The 19,063-nt window shown below is 37.1% G+C and overlaps 1 protein-coding gene across 1 annotated transcript; it reads right to left on the reverse strand.

Moving 5' to 3' along the window:
- Positions 1-2,697: 2,697 nt before the first annotated feature.
- On the reverse strand, positions 2,698-13,988 carry gabrr3a (gamma-aminobutyric acid type A receptor subunit rho3a). Its single transcript, XM_059351944.1, has 8 exons — positions 13,616-13,988; positions 9,577-9,644; positions 9,261-9,484; positions 7,917-7,999; positions 7,058-7,195; positions 5,217-5,369; positions 3,473-3,666; positions 2,698-3,342 (listed from the first exon to the last, which is right to left on the reverse strand). Exons 1-8 carry the CDS (start codon positions 13,632-13,634, stop codon positions 3,040-3,042), a joined length of 1,182 nt encoding a protein of 393 aa, XP_059207927.1. The 5' UTR covers positions 13,635-13,988; the 3' UTR covers positions 2,698-3,039.
- Positions 13,989-19,063: the final 5,075 nt, after the last annotated feature.

Raw genomic sequence — 19,063 nt, forward strand, 5'->3', positions numbered from 1 at the left:
GTGCTGCACTCTCATCCAAGATGATTATATTACACAACTAATGTCCCTGCAGGTTTTTGGAAGGAGGTGTTTTATGTTTTTCTATTTCTGCTTGGCTGTAAAGGTGCGCCTCAGGGTGTGTCCTAACCTGAATGAGTGAATGTTTTTCGTGACACAAATGACTACAAACAAGTGTTCCCAGGGAAACACTACAAAGCTCAAAGACTGCCGGCATTGAGATATTTATTGTGACGTCAGGAGAAGTCACGCACCAACAATTTTGAATAACATATTTTGGATGTTATGAGTCAAACACTAACTGATTATAAATAACTGACAAACTATGTTGTCAGAAGATATAAACAATGGTAATGAATTTGATCCTTCGTATCCAAGACATTTGTTATTCATGCATTATTCCAGCTTTTTGATCTCTAAAACATTAAATAGTGTCTATTGACACTAAAACAATCATTGGTGGCACATCATCTTGTTTACAGATTTGACACTTGTCAACAGTTCCCTGTAAATAAGTTATAATAATAGGTGTAGTTCTCTATCTGTACACCAGGGGGAGTCATGAGGATAGAGAAAACCACAAGCCAGTTTTTCATGTCTGCTACAGAGGATCCAAATAGTTTCTTTCTTTGTGGCTCCTGTGCTACTTTTGAAGGGTATGTAAAAGGCTTTATGTGATTATTGTGCACGATTGTTTTTGTTCACATAATGAAACCTTTACAACAGCTTCATCTGAAGAAACCAGGTGTCGTCAGTCACACTCTATACATCATTAGTTGCGCCGATCTAGAAAATGATCCAATGTTTGTAGAACTTGCATGTAGACTTCTATGGTACCAAACACATAAGGAGGTAGTCAACTTGGACTTATAGGTCATATGACCTGGAACAGTTGATACCTTCCCTCCAGCCTAAATATAAAAACAGTATCTTAAAAAAGTTACTAAAAAAGCATGCCACAAATCAGTTCATTCTTAATTCACTTCCTTAACGTTATTCATTCCCAGCAAGTTGATGATTAGTTCCCGGGATCCACTTTGTTTGAACGACTCTAAAAAAAATGGCATTACATTTGGTGGGGAGCACATTATGACCAAATTTAAGGCTTGGAATATGCCGGTTTTTACTTTGGACTTGAGATCAAAGACTTGCATAACAATGACATGTGCAAAAAGATAGTATTGATGCTCTTGCACCACATGGTGGAGGTTGCTTGTAACTTCTAACAGTAGGTTTTTATTCGTGCTTTGTGCAGTTTGGGAGACGTACAGATAGTGTTAGTGCATAGATATGAGTGGTTTCAGTCTTTGTAACCCTTGACAAGGGAGCAAAAAAAATATAGATTTTTAAAAATATTTAGATATTCCTATTAAATGCCTTTAAAGTTAGAAGAAAAAACCACAGGAGTGCATAAAACATATGTGGCGGTTGTGCCTGGAACAGATCAAAGTTCAGGCCTGAATGTGAATGAGTTTGAGTAACTAATGTGATGCCCCTCCCATTTAGATTTTTGAACAGGGCTGTGGTCACATTTCATCACATTATCCATCAATTACCTTTGATCAAATTAAAATTACGCTGGCTTCATGTACCATAGTACGGTGTTATGCAACCACAGTAGTATAGCTGTTTTAATGGCACGTAATCCCCTCCCTACATATTTTCTCCTTCTCTCCAATCCTCATCTGTTGATTCCTGTTTTTACATGAATTAGTATAAAATGTGCTCTCTTTTTTATTATGTACACAGTATTTATGAATATTCATAAAACTATGTGATACATTTTGCTTTTTATGGTAATTAATATTTTGTTGTTGTGATATTTATAGAATAAGCAATCCCAAAACCAAACATTAATTAATTTCAAACATTACTATACCACTTTCCCAAAATGTGGGGTTCAAATCCCCCTTGTCATGATTTACATGTGTGTTTTCTATGTGGGTTGAGAATTGTAATGCTTTTTTGGGTAAATAGCATAGAAATCCTGCTTTATGATAAGACCAGGAAATCTCACTTTTTACAACATGGGACCTTTAAGGCTATATTTTTGTAGCCTTTTGTTATACTTTGTCCACCTGCCATACACTTATGATATACATAGCATTATTAAGGATAGAAAGCAATCTCACCTTAAAGATGCAGTATGCAATTCTGGAAAAAGGTAGTTGATGATTGAGTCTTATTTCCAGGTTGTCAAATACTAATTATGTGGGTCCAAATCCAAAATCCAAAATATTTGATGACCTGGGAATGAGATTTAGCAATCAACTAGCTTTCTCTAAAATCGCATACCACACCTTTTCAGGTCTGTTTAATAGTTGTTCTAGAGCTATTGATCGTATGACATGATCATCCTGAGCAGATGGAGGTAAGGCTTTGATGCTTTAGGTATTAAAGGGCAATGATAAACTTTAAATCCTCAGCTTTTAAGCCAACATGGACGATATGTCATTACTGGATCGCGTGACTGCATGTGTGTGAAAGGAATCGTACATTATAGCATTTTTCAACTCATTGTTTCAATTTTAAGGCTGCACCTTAACAGTTTTGGTTCAGTGTTATTAATTATTGTGTGCTGCCAGAGATAAATAAAAGGTAAACTAAAGTGACGTAAAGTTAGGCTTTGTCAGAACATGTTTAACTTGACACACATCTTTAAGAGTAACCATTTATTTTTGAAGACAATTTACAGTAATTATACAATTTGATTTTTTGTTTCTAATCAAGAAGTAAAATATAATATATCTGTTAGAATAAAACTTTTTCTCTTATAAAACAGGCATGCCAAAAAATACCAAACACCCAGAAAAAATAACAGCCATTCAATCCAACAGCTGATCTCGGATTTTGTCCAAGTTGCAACTGAACACTCCTTGAGTAGAAAACATTATGAAAGGTATCTATGTTCTCATCAGCAAACTGTGCAAACTTGAGGTCATATCCCATTGCAGAGAAGTGTAAGACTGCTTATTGCAGCCTGGTGTTTTACTGTATAATGGTGAGAATAGTCAAAAATGAAGAAGCTGCATAGTTAATGCACTATGCATACATACTCCAGTAAATGATGTTGAAGAGTAGGTAAGCCATGGGAAATATGACCCTGGAGTAGGAGTCGATCATGTAGCTGTTGCTCATAATGAAGCGGAGGTTGTGTTTTAAAGGATGTTTGCGGCGCAGCCTGGTGCCTTCTGTGGGTCCGGAGACAGTAGAGTTTCGGGACTGGGTGTTCCTCTCTGTATTTGGGGTGCTGGAAACCTCTGGAAAAGAAGCCAGGTCAATCTCATTGTCATGAAAACAGCCATCGAACGCCATCGCCTGGCTTGCGTCGTAGGTGTTTGGTATCTGCAGTGACAGAGGCAGAAGAGTAGAGTTAGGCTGTCCAGATGGTAGGAAATTATTTTCTGTAGATCAAACATGTCACAGGGTGATTTAGGAAGTTATTCTAGGCCACACAAAAACGATTATGAATGACCTTTGCCCTTTTCAGCTTCTTCATCTCCTCCACCGTGGTGAAATAGTTGACAGCAGCGTACTCGATGACAGACAGAAAGACAAACAGGAAGCTTGCCCACAAGTAGATGTCTACGGCTTTGACGTAAGACACCTGTGGCATAGAGGCTGAGACACCAGTGATGATGGTGGACATCGTCAGAACCGTGGTGATACCTGGATACAGAAAGCACCAGTAAAACACATTATGAGTATTGTGATCTTACAGCCATTGTTTGGATGGATTATACTACACTGTCAAAAATAATCTGTTAAATTTACGGTAAAATACCGTCAGCTGTGGTTGCCAGAATTTTACCGTAAAAATGACAGTGAGTGGGTTTTCTACTGTAAATTTAAATGTAAATATCAGCAAAAACTGTAATTTAGACTGAGTAGTCCATTTATTTAAAGGTAATTGTGTCCTTGAGACAATATGGTATTTCTCCATTCATTTTACATGATTTTTAAAAATATTTTTACAGTAAAACTGTGTGTTTTTCAAAAGTTTTGTTCTATTCTGTGACAGTAATTAAAAGTGTCTATTATGGTGATATGCAATTTTTTATTCTAGGCCGTATTTCTCATGCAATTTGACAGCATTTTACTGTAATTTCTACAAACACTTTTTACAGTGTACAAACATATACTATGCTGGTGAATGTAAGTATCCAGATCAGAAATACCACAACATTAGTGAACAATAGGCATAATAAAATAGTTGGTCAAAATTCTTCATCTAAATATGAAGCACTTTAGTTTTAGAATAGTTTTGTAGCTACAGTAATTCAACCTTAACGTAAACACTAAAACACTTAAAAGAATAGATTGACATATTGGAATAAAAATGCTTATTCACTTTGCTCTTGCTGAAACTTTCATATGTAAAAAGACTTTTCGATAAATGTGAAGCTAAGAAGCTTACTGCAGCTGGCCAAGAAATAGTCTTGTACATAACCCTCCGTAAAACACAAATAACAGTTACACTACAGATGTATTTCTATTTAAACTACTTGGTTAGGTTTAGGCCCCAAAACTTCTTAGTTATGTCAAGTTTGTTAAGTTTGTCTAAAGATGTTAACTTCGAAGACATTCAACGTGACATACAACATAACTTAAAATTACAACATTGACTTTTGGTTTCAAATGGGACACAAACACTGTTTGACAGTCCTGTATTTTAGACACATCCATCCACCCAGACCTCCTCTCTACACGGACTTTGTCGCTCTTTATACTACGTATCTTAACTTCCTCTTTTGCTTCCGTCATAATATCTACGGCCACTAGAGGTCGCAACCGAACAAAAATGTCAACATGGGGCGTAATGAGATGCCTCTCATGGCTCATCATGATTATGTTGGTAATATACAGACTTAAGAGCATTACTTTTCGCAAAGATAGCTATGAGAACACTACTACTCTGAGAACAACTGGTAGACAGAAACCGGATATGTGTTTCAACTGATTTCATTTTTTGCTGCTTTTTCATTTTAGTGTATAAACATAGTCATTATAACATAGTCATAATAATCTTCTACTAACTCTCCATAAGAAAGTGATAAGGGTTTTTCCCCAAATGTTTCCTTTTAATAATTTTTTTTTTTTAAAAAGGAGTGATTTGTCTGTACCGATTCGGCTTGAAAATACAAGATACGTAGTATTTTTATTGTTTTATAAATCTGTCAACAAGTATAAAAGGCCATAGTGACATTTGGTCTCAGTACCCAGAGAGACACGGGCAGGTACAGCCCTCCTGTCTATCCAGAAAGACACCCAGGACAGCATCACCATGAGCATGGTGGGAAAGTACGTCTGAAGCATGAAGAAGAAGATGTGCCTCCTGAGAATGAAGTTTATGTAGAGTCGATTGTACCAACCTGAAACAGAAATAAATGGACAGAAGGTGGAGGTGGGGCAGGCGACGTGGGGAGTAGGGCATTGTAACAGTGAGCAGCAGCAGAAAATAACTAATATGAAAAACTCTGGAAAATATTGCATAAAACAAGCACAGGATTGTTTCAATTCTGAATCTAAGAAAGTACAAGATGGACCAGCAGGGAGAACCTAGAACTCTGACGAGAAAGTGATTATTTTCCGGGGCAGATCTGTCTAGAGCTGATGTTATATAACAACCTCTGAGAGCGGATAGTTCCCCACAAGATTATTTCACACTGAGAAGAAAATCTCCCTGGCCCCCATTCTGTCTCTCTTCCGACGTGACGGTAGAATCAAGCAGGGTTTCAGAAGGCTTGGTAGTCAGTCACGCAGCTGTAAAACTTTTTGAGCTTAGTGAGTGTTACCTTAAGACTGATGCAGGCTAGCTATTCCTCCCTGCTTCTACTTGTGATGCTAAGCTTAGCTAACCAGCTGTTGGCTTTAGCTTCGTATTGAGAGATATGAGAGTAGCATGTTAGAAAGGACATTACCTTTGTTTTTTTTAGTGTCACAAATATGTTTCTAATCTAAATGCATGAAGGGTGGAAGTTAGGTCGGAAGAAAACATGAGACATTCATCCAGGAGACGGCTGCACCCCAGTGTGAAACAAAAAGTCAACGTTGACTTACAGTTAATAACTTGCATAACGTACTTAACTTACGTACCTAATGTACAAATTATTGGTGCCCTATGGGAATGTTTCCAAAAATGGCGCCATCACTAGTTGCAGGTGATAAACGTCCTTATGCGTAAACATAACGGTGGCCGTTGTGAAATGGTCCCTGTTTCATTGGATTTAGCCAATAAAACTACTTGTAGTATGTTGGGGGAAAACAACATGGTTAGGTGTTATAAAAGATAGTTTGAAAAAATAGATGCACATAAATGCCAAAAGTAAGGAAGTCATGTAGCTGACATAATTACCAGAAGAGAAGTAATAACTTTGGTGATGTAAAAACCTGACACATGAAAGTTAAATGACATTACAGTTTACTTTGTTGTCACACTGGACCAGACAGCGGTCTCCTGGGTGAAACACCTTTGTTTGTCTAACCCATGCACAAGACCACCCGCCTGCCCCCCCTTAAAGCACTTTCTTTTTTACTTCCCCCTTTTTGTCATTGAAAATTATTACAGCCACTACAGGGCGCTTCAAACATAAATATGGGTCATAAAAAGATGATATACAAACTACACATGGAGTTCTATTTTGGGGTAGGACAGTCTCATAATGTAAGTTACGTAACAAACTTATTTTAATGCAAACCCAAATGTAGATATGTTTCACACTAATATCTACACATTTGAAACTGCCACGAAAATCCAGGAGAAAGTATGTTTTCTTACAAATGTAATAAGAAGAATGCAGTTCCATTTTATGGGAATGTCGTGCGTTGAAATCTGAAGCTATGAACTAATCTTCATCACACTGTTCTCACTGTTCGCTGGAGCTACAAGCAGGTGTGAAGTTGAAGAAAATCTAATACTGTATACAGGTGTTAACATCTGGAACTTTCTCTTAGAGGTGTGTTGTGGCACACATTGTATTTAGTTAAAATAAGGAGCTCTCTGGTTGTTTCCAAACCGGATACAACTCAGAGGGGCCCTCAAGACTCTGACCTCACATACCAGTACTGCTGTAGAAGGCAAGCCCAAAGGAAGGCTGGAAGTCTTCAATAAAAAACTGCGAGAGCACGATCTCGTCAGTCCTTAATGAATCGTTCCCATTCTTCCAGTAGAGCATTAGGTCGTTCTCATTGTAAGCATCTTTAAAAGAGGAGAGAGAAGAGTCATGGATGTTGTTCTCAGAGGAGAGGAGAGAGCACACAGAAATGGGACTCCCGACTCTCCTCTGAGATCAGGATCCATGCTTTATCCATGGACTATTTTAGGACAGATAGAGAGAGACAGAGAAGGAGAAACAGGCCAGAAAGACAAAAGATTTCCCACATATAGAAAGTAATCCCAACTCTTTCGTTAGTTATGACCAAAGTCAAGTTCAGAGCAGAGCAGAATGAAAAACAGAATCCCCAGTAAATCCTGCATCAGAAAAGCAGACATGTATAATGGACGGAGATTGACCTCATTGAGGATTATGACTTATTTAGTTTTCAAACGGAAGATGGCGGTGGTTACTGTGTGTTTGTGAAGTATGGTAGTGCACTGTGAGCTTTCCACTGTGTTTCTGTTCTAATAGTATAATGTTCACAGATATCCAAAAGTGTTTTCAAAAAGCAGCATCAATAATGTTTAATAATGTAGTGAGCCTAGCAGTGTCACCAGTGAGTGCCGTTTAATTACAAATCTGCGGCTCAAAGGTTGTGTAATACATTTTCTGGTAAATGTCAAGCAAGCACATTATGTAAAGTAGATTTTGTGCAATTTTAATGCAACAAAATAAACATGAATCCTCTGAAATGCAGCTTTGGTTATCCACACAGGCATTTGAAAAATATAATCAGTGTGCCAACTGTAGTATGATACTCACAGCTCTCCAGCTCCAGAGAGCAATTCTGTGTGTCCAGGGGGAAGCTACTGAAGTCCATTGAGCAAAGTGCAGTCACGGTGATCCTAAAACACAGCTTACAGTTAAAGAAACACCAACATAAATCAAGCAATTAAGCATCAGCAACTGTGTTCACAGAAATGTTTTTGTATTTGACTCAAACTGTGTGCATTCATTTCAGTGAACCAGCTAGTAAGATGTCAAAAATGATATTAAACAATATTACTGGACTGATGTTCAGCAGTTAGGATGTCAGATGGTTTGTTTCAATCACTAACTGTCTGTGTCTGACATGCTCTGTGGCCACAGCAAGCTGTTATGGATGGCGCCATATTGTCGACATCTGTGGCTGAAATGGATCTGATGAACGCTGTCTGAAAGCTTCTCATATTCCTTTCAGGCTCTGCTCGCAAATGCGTGCATTAATAATCCAGTGGATTGTTTTATATCTTGGTCGATATGCTTTTCAAAAGCTTTCATTCATACTTAAATATGTCTCATTGAATTACTATGCACAGGTAGGATTAAAGCTTGTCTATGTATCCTTTGAAACTTTAAAAAAATGACACTCTTCATATACAGTTAAATGAAGATGCAATATCATTTACTGATCTTCTCTGCTTTTGCTCATGGACTGTACAAAAGAAGTGGACATGTCCACAGTGACGTCGCCCATTGCCTTGTGGACTTTTTTCTATCACCATTTGACTTTTTTGGAGCTAGAGGTGACCATATTTGTACAGAAAAGTGGATCTGACTGAGAACTCGAGGACCAATAGCCTTACTTACCTCAACTGGCAACCTGACCCTTGTTCCTGAGGTTGCTTCTATAATTTTAGGTAAACTGAAGACAAGTTCACACCTATTAAAATGTAGCCTCTATCCTGACTGACTGGTTGCTGTGATAGTGAGTCTATTGACTTATAAATCACAAGGTAGCCAAGCTCTAAAGCATGTTGTATGTTGTTGTCTTTTTTACACAAAATTGGACCGTAATTTAAAAAATGAACATCATGTTGAATTGAAGAAGACTAAAATTAGCAGCTGAGACAAGAAAGTCATTAGGAAAATGTTTACTGTGGTACTGCGGTAACACTTTTGTACAGTCTCACTTCTTTTTGCAGCCAGCGGAGTCACCCCCTACTGGCCATAAGAAAGAATGCAGGCTTAAGGCACCACTGCATTGGCTTAATTTTTCAGACCCAGAGGCTTTGTCCACTTCTTTATACAGTCGATGCATTTGTTCTTCTTATGCAACAATAACGCATCACAGATTCACAACTGAAAACTGACTAAAGAAAAATTATGAAATTCTATTTTGTTTACCTGACACTGTAGAGGATATTACCGTCAGGAAAAACCCTCAGCATGATGTTCTCCATGGTTGTGTCATGGATAAAAGAGCGCTTTGAGTGGACAAAGAACACGTCAGGAACCCAAATTTTCTTCACAAGACGTGCATCAAATGTACGACTCTTGTTGCTGCTGGAGGGGAAGGCAAGGCGATCGTCCTGCCAGTAATGCCTCAGGTACAGAGTCATGGTGAAGTCCTGAAAACAAACAAAACAAAAAAAATAAACTGCACTGGTGCTCAAGCCCAGCAGAAAAAAAAGGTAACTGCAGAAATCCTCATGGCACGTACCATGTTTACTTCAGATATGCTGTCAACGCTCTCCACCTGGACATCGATGCCGACAGGAATAGCCGAACCTGCAAAAGGTCAAATGTTGTAATGGATCAGCGCTGTTGGATAACATCCTTCACGAATCATCTGTCTGCACATGTGGCAGAGATTATTTACTATAAATCCCACTGCACAGCTACACGAGATAAACTACATCTTATAGGCTACAGAGACAAAAGGTTAAATGGAAGTGATGCCCCTGATGTCCTGCTGGTTCTTAAGCATGATTCATACAGGCTGTAAAGCTGCAACATCAGTTACACAAGTCTGCTGGACAGGAAGCACAACATAAGATGCTACAAAATACTCAAAGGGTTTATAGATATCTCAAACATGTAATCAGCTTTTCATATTCTGGATTAGCCTTAATGTAACCAAACAGTATTATGAAATATTTGGCTGGGCACTATGAGACTATATCAGAGGAAATATCCAAATCTGTTTATTTGCATATGTAATGACCTTCTACAGTATATAAGGGCATTTGTTGTGCTGAGGGCACTCTCGCACACGCCCAAGAATTGGAGAGATGGCACCCAAAATAGATTGCAATCAGAAGAAAATTAGTAAAAACAACGTACTGCTGAATAAACTTAAAGTAAACATGATTTTTCAGTGCGTTGGTAATCAAAAACGTATATATTAAAGAAACATACACATATAAAACTAATAATAATCTCATATATAAATATACTAATAAAAAATATATGATGTTTAATATTATGTTCCTTAAATTTAAAACTTGCCTTTTCCTCGTTTTGGACAAAATTTGTATAATGTCAAAACTAAATTTTTGTTTTTTACTTATTTAGTAAAGAAAAAAAAAATTCAAGAAAAAAAAAAAAACAGGGCTTGGGCCAGCCTATGATGCCTGTTGTTGTGATAATGTCATTAATTGCACAGGATGATGTGCAGTGCCTGACAGAATTATTATTATTGTTATTATTGTTATTATTGTTATTTAGCCTGTGCTGTTGTTACCATTTGTATTGTGTTTTAGTTAAATAAAAAAATGGAAAATGTAATTAAAATTTTTTTTTTAAAAAGAAGTAAGAAAACATTGTGATGTGCAGGAATCAACAATCAAACAAAATTAAAAGGACATTTGTCCATATATCACTTGCTGTATGAGGCCCATTCTAGATTTCATTTACATAATTTCAGCTCCCTACAACAACCTTAAGGGCTAAAAAAATAGCTGAGTACGTAGATTAACAAATCACTCATCTTCCATAACTGCTGATTTCAGAGCGACTGGACTCTATCCCAGCATGCACTGCAAACAATCACAAACAATCCTATCAGTGGGCATTCAAGTTCACATGACCCGGAGTGAACCCACACAAACAAGAGGCCAGGGCCAAGAAACACACCAAGGCTTTTTACTTGCCTGTGTTATCAGTCCATTATTGATACGCTGCAAGCACTTATGCTTCAAACAACTGAAATGTTAAATACCTTCATGTTATACTGTTGATAAATATCCTATATAGTGCATAGTTGGTCCTTATGTCATCATCCAGCGGCAGAGTAGGTTAAAAGTATGATGTGTGCTTAACATCCCGTTCTCTCTGTGCTATTATCTAATGAAGGTAAGCACTCAAAACCATCAGGCTCCGATTACGGTAGAGAAGTGAAGTGGGAGGGATTATATCAGGCAGGTAGAGTCCTGGAGGGAAAGTCCTGTTTCACTTTACAGCACAAAAATAGAACATGCCTTTTTTTCAGATAGTAAAAACAAATACATTAATGTAAACAAATGAAGGACGTTTCTGGAAATTTACATTTTCCACTTCTCCCAGATTTATCAGAAATTGATTACTTAAAGCCTAATGGAGAATGTGTTTCTTTCCATTTCAAGTTTTTCACAGAAGACAGTATTACCCATCCTGTATATATGGGGTGTCTGGCTAAAGCCATTTCTTTGTAGTTACTATTCTAATACTATACTATTCAGTTTACCAAATATGTAAAAGGGAGTTTGTGGGGTTTTTTTGCACTCTCCCAGAGTCTTTGCAAGTCTCTTTATGGTCTGTTAGTGTGTCTTTGTGGTTGTTTTAGCCCTTTTCCTAGTTGTTGCGAGTCTCCGTGGTCTCTTTGCAGCTGTTTTGCATCTCTTTGTAGTTTTTGGGGCATTGGGTCTTTTTGTATCTCTTTGTAGTTCTTATAAGTTTGTTTGTGGTCATCCGGAGTTTGTCTCAGTGATATTTTGTAGGTGCCAGGGGAGAGACTGATTTGGGCTCATTCAGTCATCCATCCATGGTTCCAATTAAGAGTTGTTGTTTTTTGATCGTACACCAAAAAGTACTTACTTTTGGCTATGTGGTGGTGATTCACTTAATAGGAACCAAAGTTCCTCCAATTTACAATGTTAGCTCACTGAGGTTCTTGTTGGGCATTAAACTCTACAATACCATCAAAAGAGCAACTTGAGGTACAATACCATACAAACCTGAGGGGCTACAAGAGCTTGGCACTACAAACGAAACTTGAAATTAAATTCATGTTTCAGTAACTGATGGTGGATTGAGTCAACTCGAAGAGAGTCCGTTAATTCAAATCTCAGTGGCTGAGAGTCTTTAAAATATTTGGAAGTAGAGGTAAAACATTTATGGCCTGACACAACAGGCATTTTGATTCCATAACATGTCTTCTTTCAGACCAGTGGAAAGAAACATACTGTACACACACCAGGAAGAAATATTCAACTGTTCAACCACCCACACTTTGCTGATTTTGAAAGACCTTATTGTTTGCAAAGAAAACATGATGACATGAGAGTTGACACTGTAAAACTGCCAAACAGGAAGTGTTACGGTCAACTGGATGCTTTATGTTTTTGTACAATGCATATTTTGTACAATGCATATTTGCTGTGTTTGAAAAAAAAAAGAAAACTAATATGATACAACTGCTCCTACAGTAACTAAAAGGCAGATGTAATTAAGATTTTAAATAATTTGATACCTAAAACATCATCTAAGAGGAATGAGAGCGTCACTTAACCGCCTTTTGCGTTTAATTCAAGGTGAAATGAACCGTTTCCTCGAATTAATAGCAAGAACAAAGAATTCAGATTAAATCTACACCTGGGCTCCGATGCACGGAAAGAATACAAAGCTTGCCATATACAGATTTTTTTATACATATTCTGTGTCAGATATGAAAATAAAAATTAAGTATTCTAGTTTTTGTTTTTGAATATCCTCTTAACATCCGGCTTTTCCTCCCCCCCGCTGCACAGAATTAGGTGCGCAGTTCAGACTATTTTAGCTGTACTATTGTGTGCAGTCATTGTCTCTCACAGCAGACAATCTAGGTCACTCAGGGTTTTTTTTTGGAGGGCGTAATACCAAAGACAGCACAGTAACCCACATTAACCTTACTGAGGTGCCAGGAAAGCACATGGTTATTAAGTTACATGGTTACTGGCGCTGATTGGAAGAGATTGGGCTCAAATTTTGTCTTACAAATTCAAATCTCCACCCCTGATGTAGAAAAGAAAAGAACGGATGAGTATTTATTAATGTGTATATATACGTTTCATAAATATGGGTACATTTTTATTTTTATTTTTTTGTAATATTTATTGTTTTGGGTTGTTTTTTTTTCGATCTTCTGGTATAAATTCTGTGTGTTCCTTAGTTTCACCATTTTGTGGTATTTTGTATTGTTATTATCAAGTGTTTCTATCCTATTAATTATGGCTTTCTATCCCTGTTTTTATGTTTATTTTCTGCCAATTTATATCATGTAATTTTTTCATTGCAAAGCACTTTACACTCTGCATTCCTTATATGAAAGGTGCAACAGTCAGTAATGATAATTAAAAATAATAATTATCATGATAATACTAATAATGATGACTATTATTAGTGATCTGAATTTTTGTAAGGTATTGTCTGGTATTTCTTCAATAATAAGTATTATTATGAGGGGAAAAATTGTTTTAGTTTATACTGTATATTATGACGAATACATTCGGTTTGTGTCTTACCTCCAAAGCCTGGCCGCATTGCAAAATCATGGTCTTCAATCCGAAGCAGCTGCTCCGATTTAATTAGCAGAGACTTGGTGCTGTCCAGCTTTTTCAGCTTAAGATCCACCCGTCTGAGAACCAAAGAGAACAAATAGCAGCTTAACGTAGAATCTCTTTCTCTGTCTCTATCATCCCTCTCTTTCCAACTCAGACACACACTTGGAGCACAACTGACATCTGGTTGAAGGAGTTAGTGATGGTTAATTGGACTTTAGCACTCTGATTACAACCAAAGGCCTCGGTCTGGAGGAAATGAAAGTACTTTTAGTGATCTAACACTGTTGTAACTGGGTCACACGTAATGTGGGGCTTCTCTTGTGTCAGTCTCATGAATTAACCTTACACCTAAATTGTTTTGTTTGAGGTCCATCTGTCTTCAGCGTCTTCCTGGAAATCCTCATGAGTAGATTAATGTTAGCCAACTTTCATTTTCCAGTTAGTACGCTGAATATTGAAGTAATATTTTTTTTAAAAAGAGGAAGTCGGCCTTATGAAATACACAGATTATCTTTTTACCTAACGATGAATCACCCGCTCTAACCTTTCCGTATCTGTATTCTTGTATTCTTTACCATATTTGTGATGAAATTTTAAAGAAGTAAACAGAGAAACACAGATGCTAGATGTCAAAAAGTACATTTTAACAGCAGAAGCAGCTCCACAATTGCAACAAAGCAAGAAGATAAATGGGAAATCCCACTTTGGCTCACCCTCCATGCTTCTGTTTGGTGTTCTCCCCGTACTGCTCCTTGTGTCTCCTCTTGTTCGGGAAGTGGCTGCTGTTGAAGGTGACGGGCCACAACCAGGCCAAGCACATCAGTCTTAAGGCCAGGAGGGCCACTCTCATGGTTAAGCTGGGGCTGGAAAGACGAGAGGAACCCAAACGTTCCTCCCACTGCGTCAGTGTCTCGCCCAGGGAATGCCACAGCTGTCCCTGTCCTCTACTGGCATGTCCATGTCCCAGCAGCACTCATTCTGCTCCACCACACACACACCCTGCTACATTATCCTGCTGCTTCATCTCCTCTAACATGGTGAACATCAGTCAGATATCCAGTGCTTATCTCCAGCGCTCAGGCATCCCCCCCCGGGTGAGTTTGCTTGCACTGTGTCATCTCTTTGCTTACGTCTCCTGATACAACATGTTGCTCCGACTCCCCGCTGTCCCCACCCTCTGATTTAAAACCAAATATCAATTTATTCCTATAATGACAAAGGAATACCATTAATTCCTCTCTAATCTTCTTATCTGTGGTTGGTGAAATCTTTCGGTAACCTACAAACTGGAGGCAGCAGAGGGCGGGGAGAGGGATAATACAACCAGCAGTTTCATCATCATTCTGACCAGATAAAAATAAAAAGCCTGTAGCCTACTTTTTTATACATTGCGGGATTTTCCCTGGAGTTGCACACACTGTGGTGGTGGGAGGACGGATCCCATCCAGAGGGGACAGATGCAAGCATATGTCTGGGACACATCTGCAAACGTTGCACTTATGACTTCTGAGCAGATATCATTCATGGCAGAGGATATGATTCCTAAACTGAGGCTTTGAACCGTTTTCCCTCATCTCAGCAAAAGGGATTACGAATGCAGTCAGTGTTAAGACAAATGTCACCGTGATCGCATGCAGAACACCATTCACAACATGGAGTCAGCTCATAAACGTATCCTTGAAAATTGCAACCTTTTGTGGTTTGAATCTTGTTAAAAGAACACAGGACTTTTGCATTATGGACAAATATCGAAATAAAAGCAATGCATTATAATAAAAAAATATAATCCTTTTTAAAATCAAAACCACAATATTTTCCTAAACCTAACTAAATAGTCTTTGTGCCTCAGTCTAGTCAAGTAATCTTTGTGGCAACCCATGTTGGAGGTTTTTTTTTTTTTGTACCTTCACGTGACTTTCTAAATGTTTTTGTTTTCCTGTTTTTCACAGTTTTTACTCAACATTTATAGTGATTGATAGCACACAAGCTAAATAATGAGAATTTTACAAAATTGATAATTTGTAAAAGTATGAGATTCAATTTCTTTTTTTCCCTTAAGTTTTCTTTTAATTGTTTAAATTTCTAATATTAATTAATTAAAAGAAGCATTTAACTGCAATTAAACCAGCAATGTGTCCATAATTGAGAAATTTTGAAAAGTATGAGAATAATTTAAAAAAAATGTTTAAATGTTTTAATGTTGATTAAATTGTTCTAAATCCTTAGAAACAAAAGCATTTAACTGCATTAAACCAGCCAGCTGTCCTCATATAGATCTGCAGCATATAGATATTAATATATATTCAACATGACAGATTCTTGATGTGCTAATGCAATATGTGATATTATGCACAATAGACATACAGTAAATCATTATTATTAATGACAAAGAAGAATACAGTGTTCATGAAAATTATTCCAGTCTTAATAAAAATGATGAGGATTTACAGTCGCTCATTGAAACAAGCATGTTTAACAGGCTTTTATCTGGATCTGTATCAGAATCAATCTGAATCAGAATCAACACTGAAATCAAAACATGGACAGCGCGACTCTCCTGTAGTGACGTGGTCCCTTTAATCTGGGATTAAAGTTGATTGAGGGCAGACATGAGCAATGCCATCTTAAAGAATCATGCACGTGGACCTTGGCTCTCTTGTCCATGTGACCCTGCAGCTGCTGGACAGCAGGAGGCCGTTCACATGTGGACATGACATCTCATCTGTGCCCTCTAGAGGTCATCATCTGTCTGTAAAAGTACTAATACCACACAGTGGAAATACTCCACTACAAGTTAAAATCCTGCATTCATAAACCCTTTTTAAGTAAAAGTACTCTTTGTGCAGTAAAATGTTCCACATCAGTGTTTCACCATTGTATTTGATGTTTTTGGATTAATATTACTGCTGCATTAACCTATGTTGCAATTTGCTTCTGTACGTGTTTAGTGTGTTAATTGTAACTCCCTTATACACTGTTTGGTAATTTAACTCAAATTTGACTTGGTTTCTGATGTTTTATATTAGATATTTGGGTGTATTTCATCTAGTTGCCACAAAATAACATTGATAAATTCCAAAAATAAGTCAAAGTTTGTGTTAATAAGTTTGAATTCCATTTGCTAAGAGGATGTAACAGAATTGGGTGTTCATTTTTGAAGTACGTTATGCTTTAAAAACAATCAAACAAAAGTTGCATCTTCAATGGCAAGACAAAGTTGAATTTCTCTGATACATTTTTTTAAAAAATTGGAATAAAAAGCATGTTTTTTTATAAACACTTTTTTCCACAAGTGTCACAAATGTTGGGGGTCTCCCCTGCTTTATATATTGACCAATTTGCATTTCACAACCTCTCCTGTCCTCTCCTCTCTGCTCTGTGTAAACAGACTTTCAGTGAATATTTGTCACGTGACTGTTCGCCTTATCAGAATCAATCATGACTTCACAGCGTCTCTGAGGAGCAGGATTTAATATTATAAACAGGATCTAGTTATTACATATTTTATCTATTATCTGTTATTTATTTTTGGCAATGTTTTAATGAGACATGTAGAATAAAGTGATTTTGACAGAAAGATCCGTTTTAAGCTTCGTTTTGATTACTTTTTTGCTAACGGAACAATTGTAACCAATGGTCTGTTCAAGGATTCCTATTCAAGTTCACATTTCGCCTATTTTTTTTACATTTTCTTTCTACAATAAACTCTCAACTGTCCAAGATCTCAGAAAACAATCCTGCTATCAGCACAACGATAATGCATTTTTCAGCTGTTCCAAGAGTTTTTTAAAATGGTTTATTTTTGTTAAGAAGTACGAAAAAGATCAACACATAAAGGGACACTACATCCTTCATTTATCAGAAACATTCAAAATAAACACATCTGGAGATTTGAGGTTAACAAATGTACTGGAGTAAGAAAAATATAACACTTACCTCTGAGATAGTGAAGAAGTATGCAGGATATATTAAAGTACCAAAATTAGAAAACGTCCTTGGTTACATGTCATCTTTTTGTGACAATGTGATTTTATTTAGACAGATATCTGTAGGTTTTGATAAAGTGGCCATATCAGGAAAAAGTATAATACAAAGTGTCTTTTTTTCAGGATACAGGTTTGTCATATAGGAGATAAAAGAAACAACCTCTTTTTTTAGATACAGTGTTGTCTTGTTAACCCTCCTTCATCTACTTTAATGTTTCCCTCTGCTTTTTCTCTGCTGGGTGTGTCACTGTTTAATGATAATGTGTAATTTGTAGTTGCTTCTCCTATCAAAATATAATAACTGAACATAATTTTTGCCAGCATCACATGTCCTTTTAAAGTTAAACAAATTACAGCGGGTGTTAATGTGTCTTTGTGGACTATTTCAGTCGAGGTGTTGGGTGTAGTGAAGCGTTCACAAGGCGGCTGGTTAAACTTTTACCTGCCTGGTTAATTAGTCAGTGTTTCTTTGGTGTTAGGAAGGATGTAAACTGGAACTCACACACACAGTTCACTGCACACTGATTTGCTTTCACACACACGCATGCAAAATACTGCTACAGGACCAGCTACTCATCGCAGGCCGTCTGACATGGCAGAGACACATGGATTTATGATCATGCTGCTGATTTTCTTGGAGAAATTGTTTCTGACCAACTCTAAAGGTATTGTAATAGTCAGCATCTGTTTCTTCAGCACACAGATTATTCTCATAAAAATGATGTTAAAAAGATAAGATGCTTTACTGATGCTTATAATTCTGCAGTTTGTTATTCTAACCTTTTGGGTGAAGTGAGTTGTGATTTGTTTTGGAATTTATTTTGGTATAAAAATGCAAAATCAAAAGGATTCAATGCCAAAAGATAGGTGAGATAATGAAAAGTCTCAAACGAGAAAATGTTTCTTCACAGTTCTGTCATATATTATAAGTGTTTGCAACATGCAGATGGTGTATAAGGCTTTGTTCCATTGAAAAATCAATCAATTTTGATTAATAATGTTGCTTATTTTTGCAGACTGGGTACATTTTACACATTTAAAATATTTTTTCACCATAGAAAGCACAAATCTATGACACCATCCACACTGATGGTATTAGTTTATTTGTTCTAGATGTAAATGCCAGGCAAGCCACAGGACTTTAGCAACCTTTTAAAGAAAACATACATTTTACCAGCTGGTTGTTGGGGTTCAGAGGGTTAATTAATAGGTCAGCCATAATTTTAAAGCTCAGTTGTTCATGCAATGTAATGTCAGTTAAGTATGTGTTGAAGAATTTCATAGAGCTTCAAAAAATTACAGCTGTAACAAAATACATTAGTTTGCGTTAATACTTCCACAGCAGCAGTTAACACAGCTGCACTGTGTCCTCAACACGCTGAGTGTTACCCAGCTGTGACAGCTGCACACATCTGTGGGACTA

Source organism: Centropristis striata, chromosome 15, assembly GCF_030273125.1.
Source record: "Centropristis striata isolate RG_2023a ecotype Rhode Island chromosome 15, C.striata_1.0, whole genome shotgun sequence".
NCBI lineage: Eukaryota > Metazoa > Chordata > Actinopteri > Perciformes > Serranidae > Centropristis > Centropristis striata.

Bases quoted from the DNA above. Each gene is read 5' to 3' on its own strand.
- gabrr3a (XM_059351944.1), bottom strand. The intron at 9,485-9,576 runs GTACGTGCCATG...GTTTGTTTTCAG, and splicing joins GCATATCTGAAGTAAACATG to GACTTCACCATGACTCTGTA. The intron at 3,343-3,472 runs GTCATTCATAAT...CTGTCACTGCAG, and splicing joins AGAAGCTGAAAAGGGCAAAG to ATACCAAACACCTACGACGC.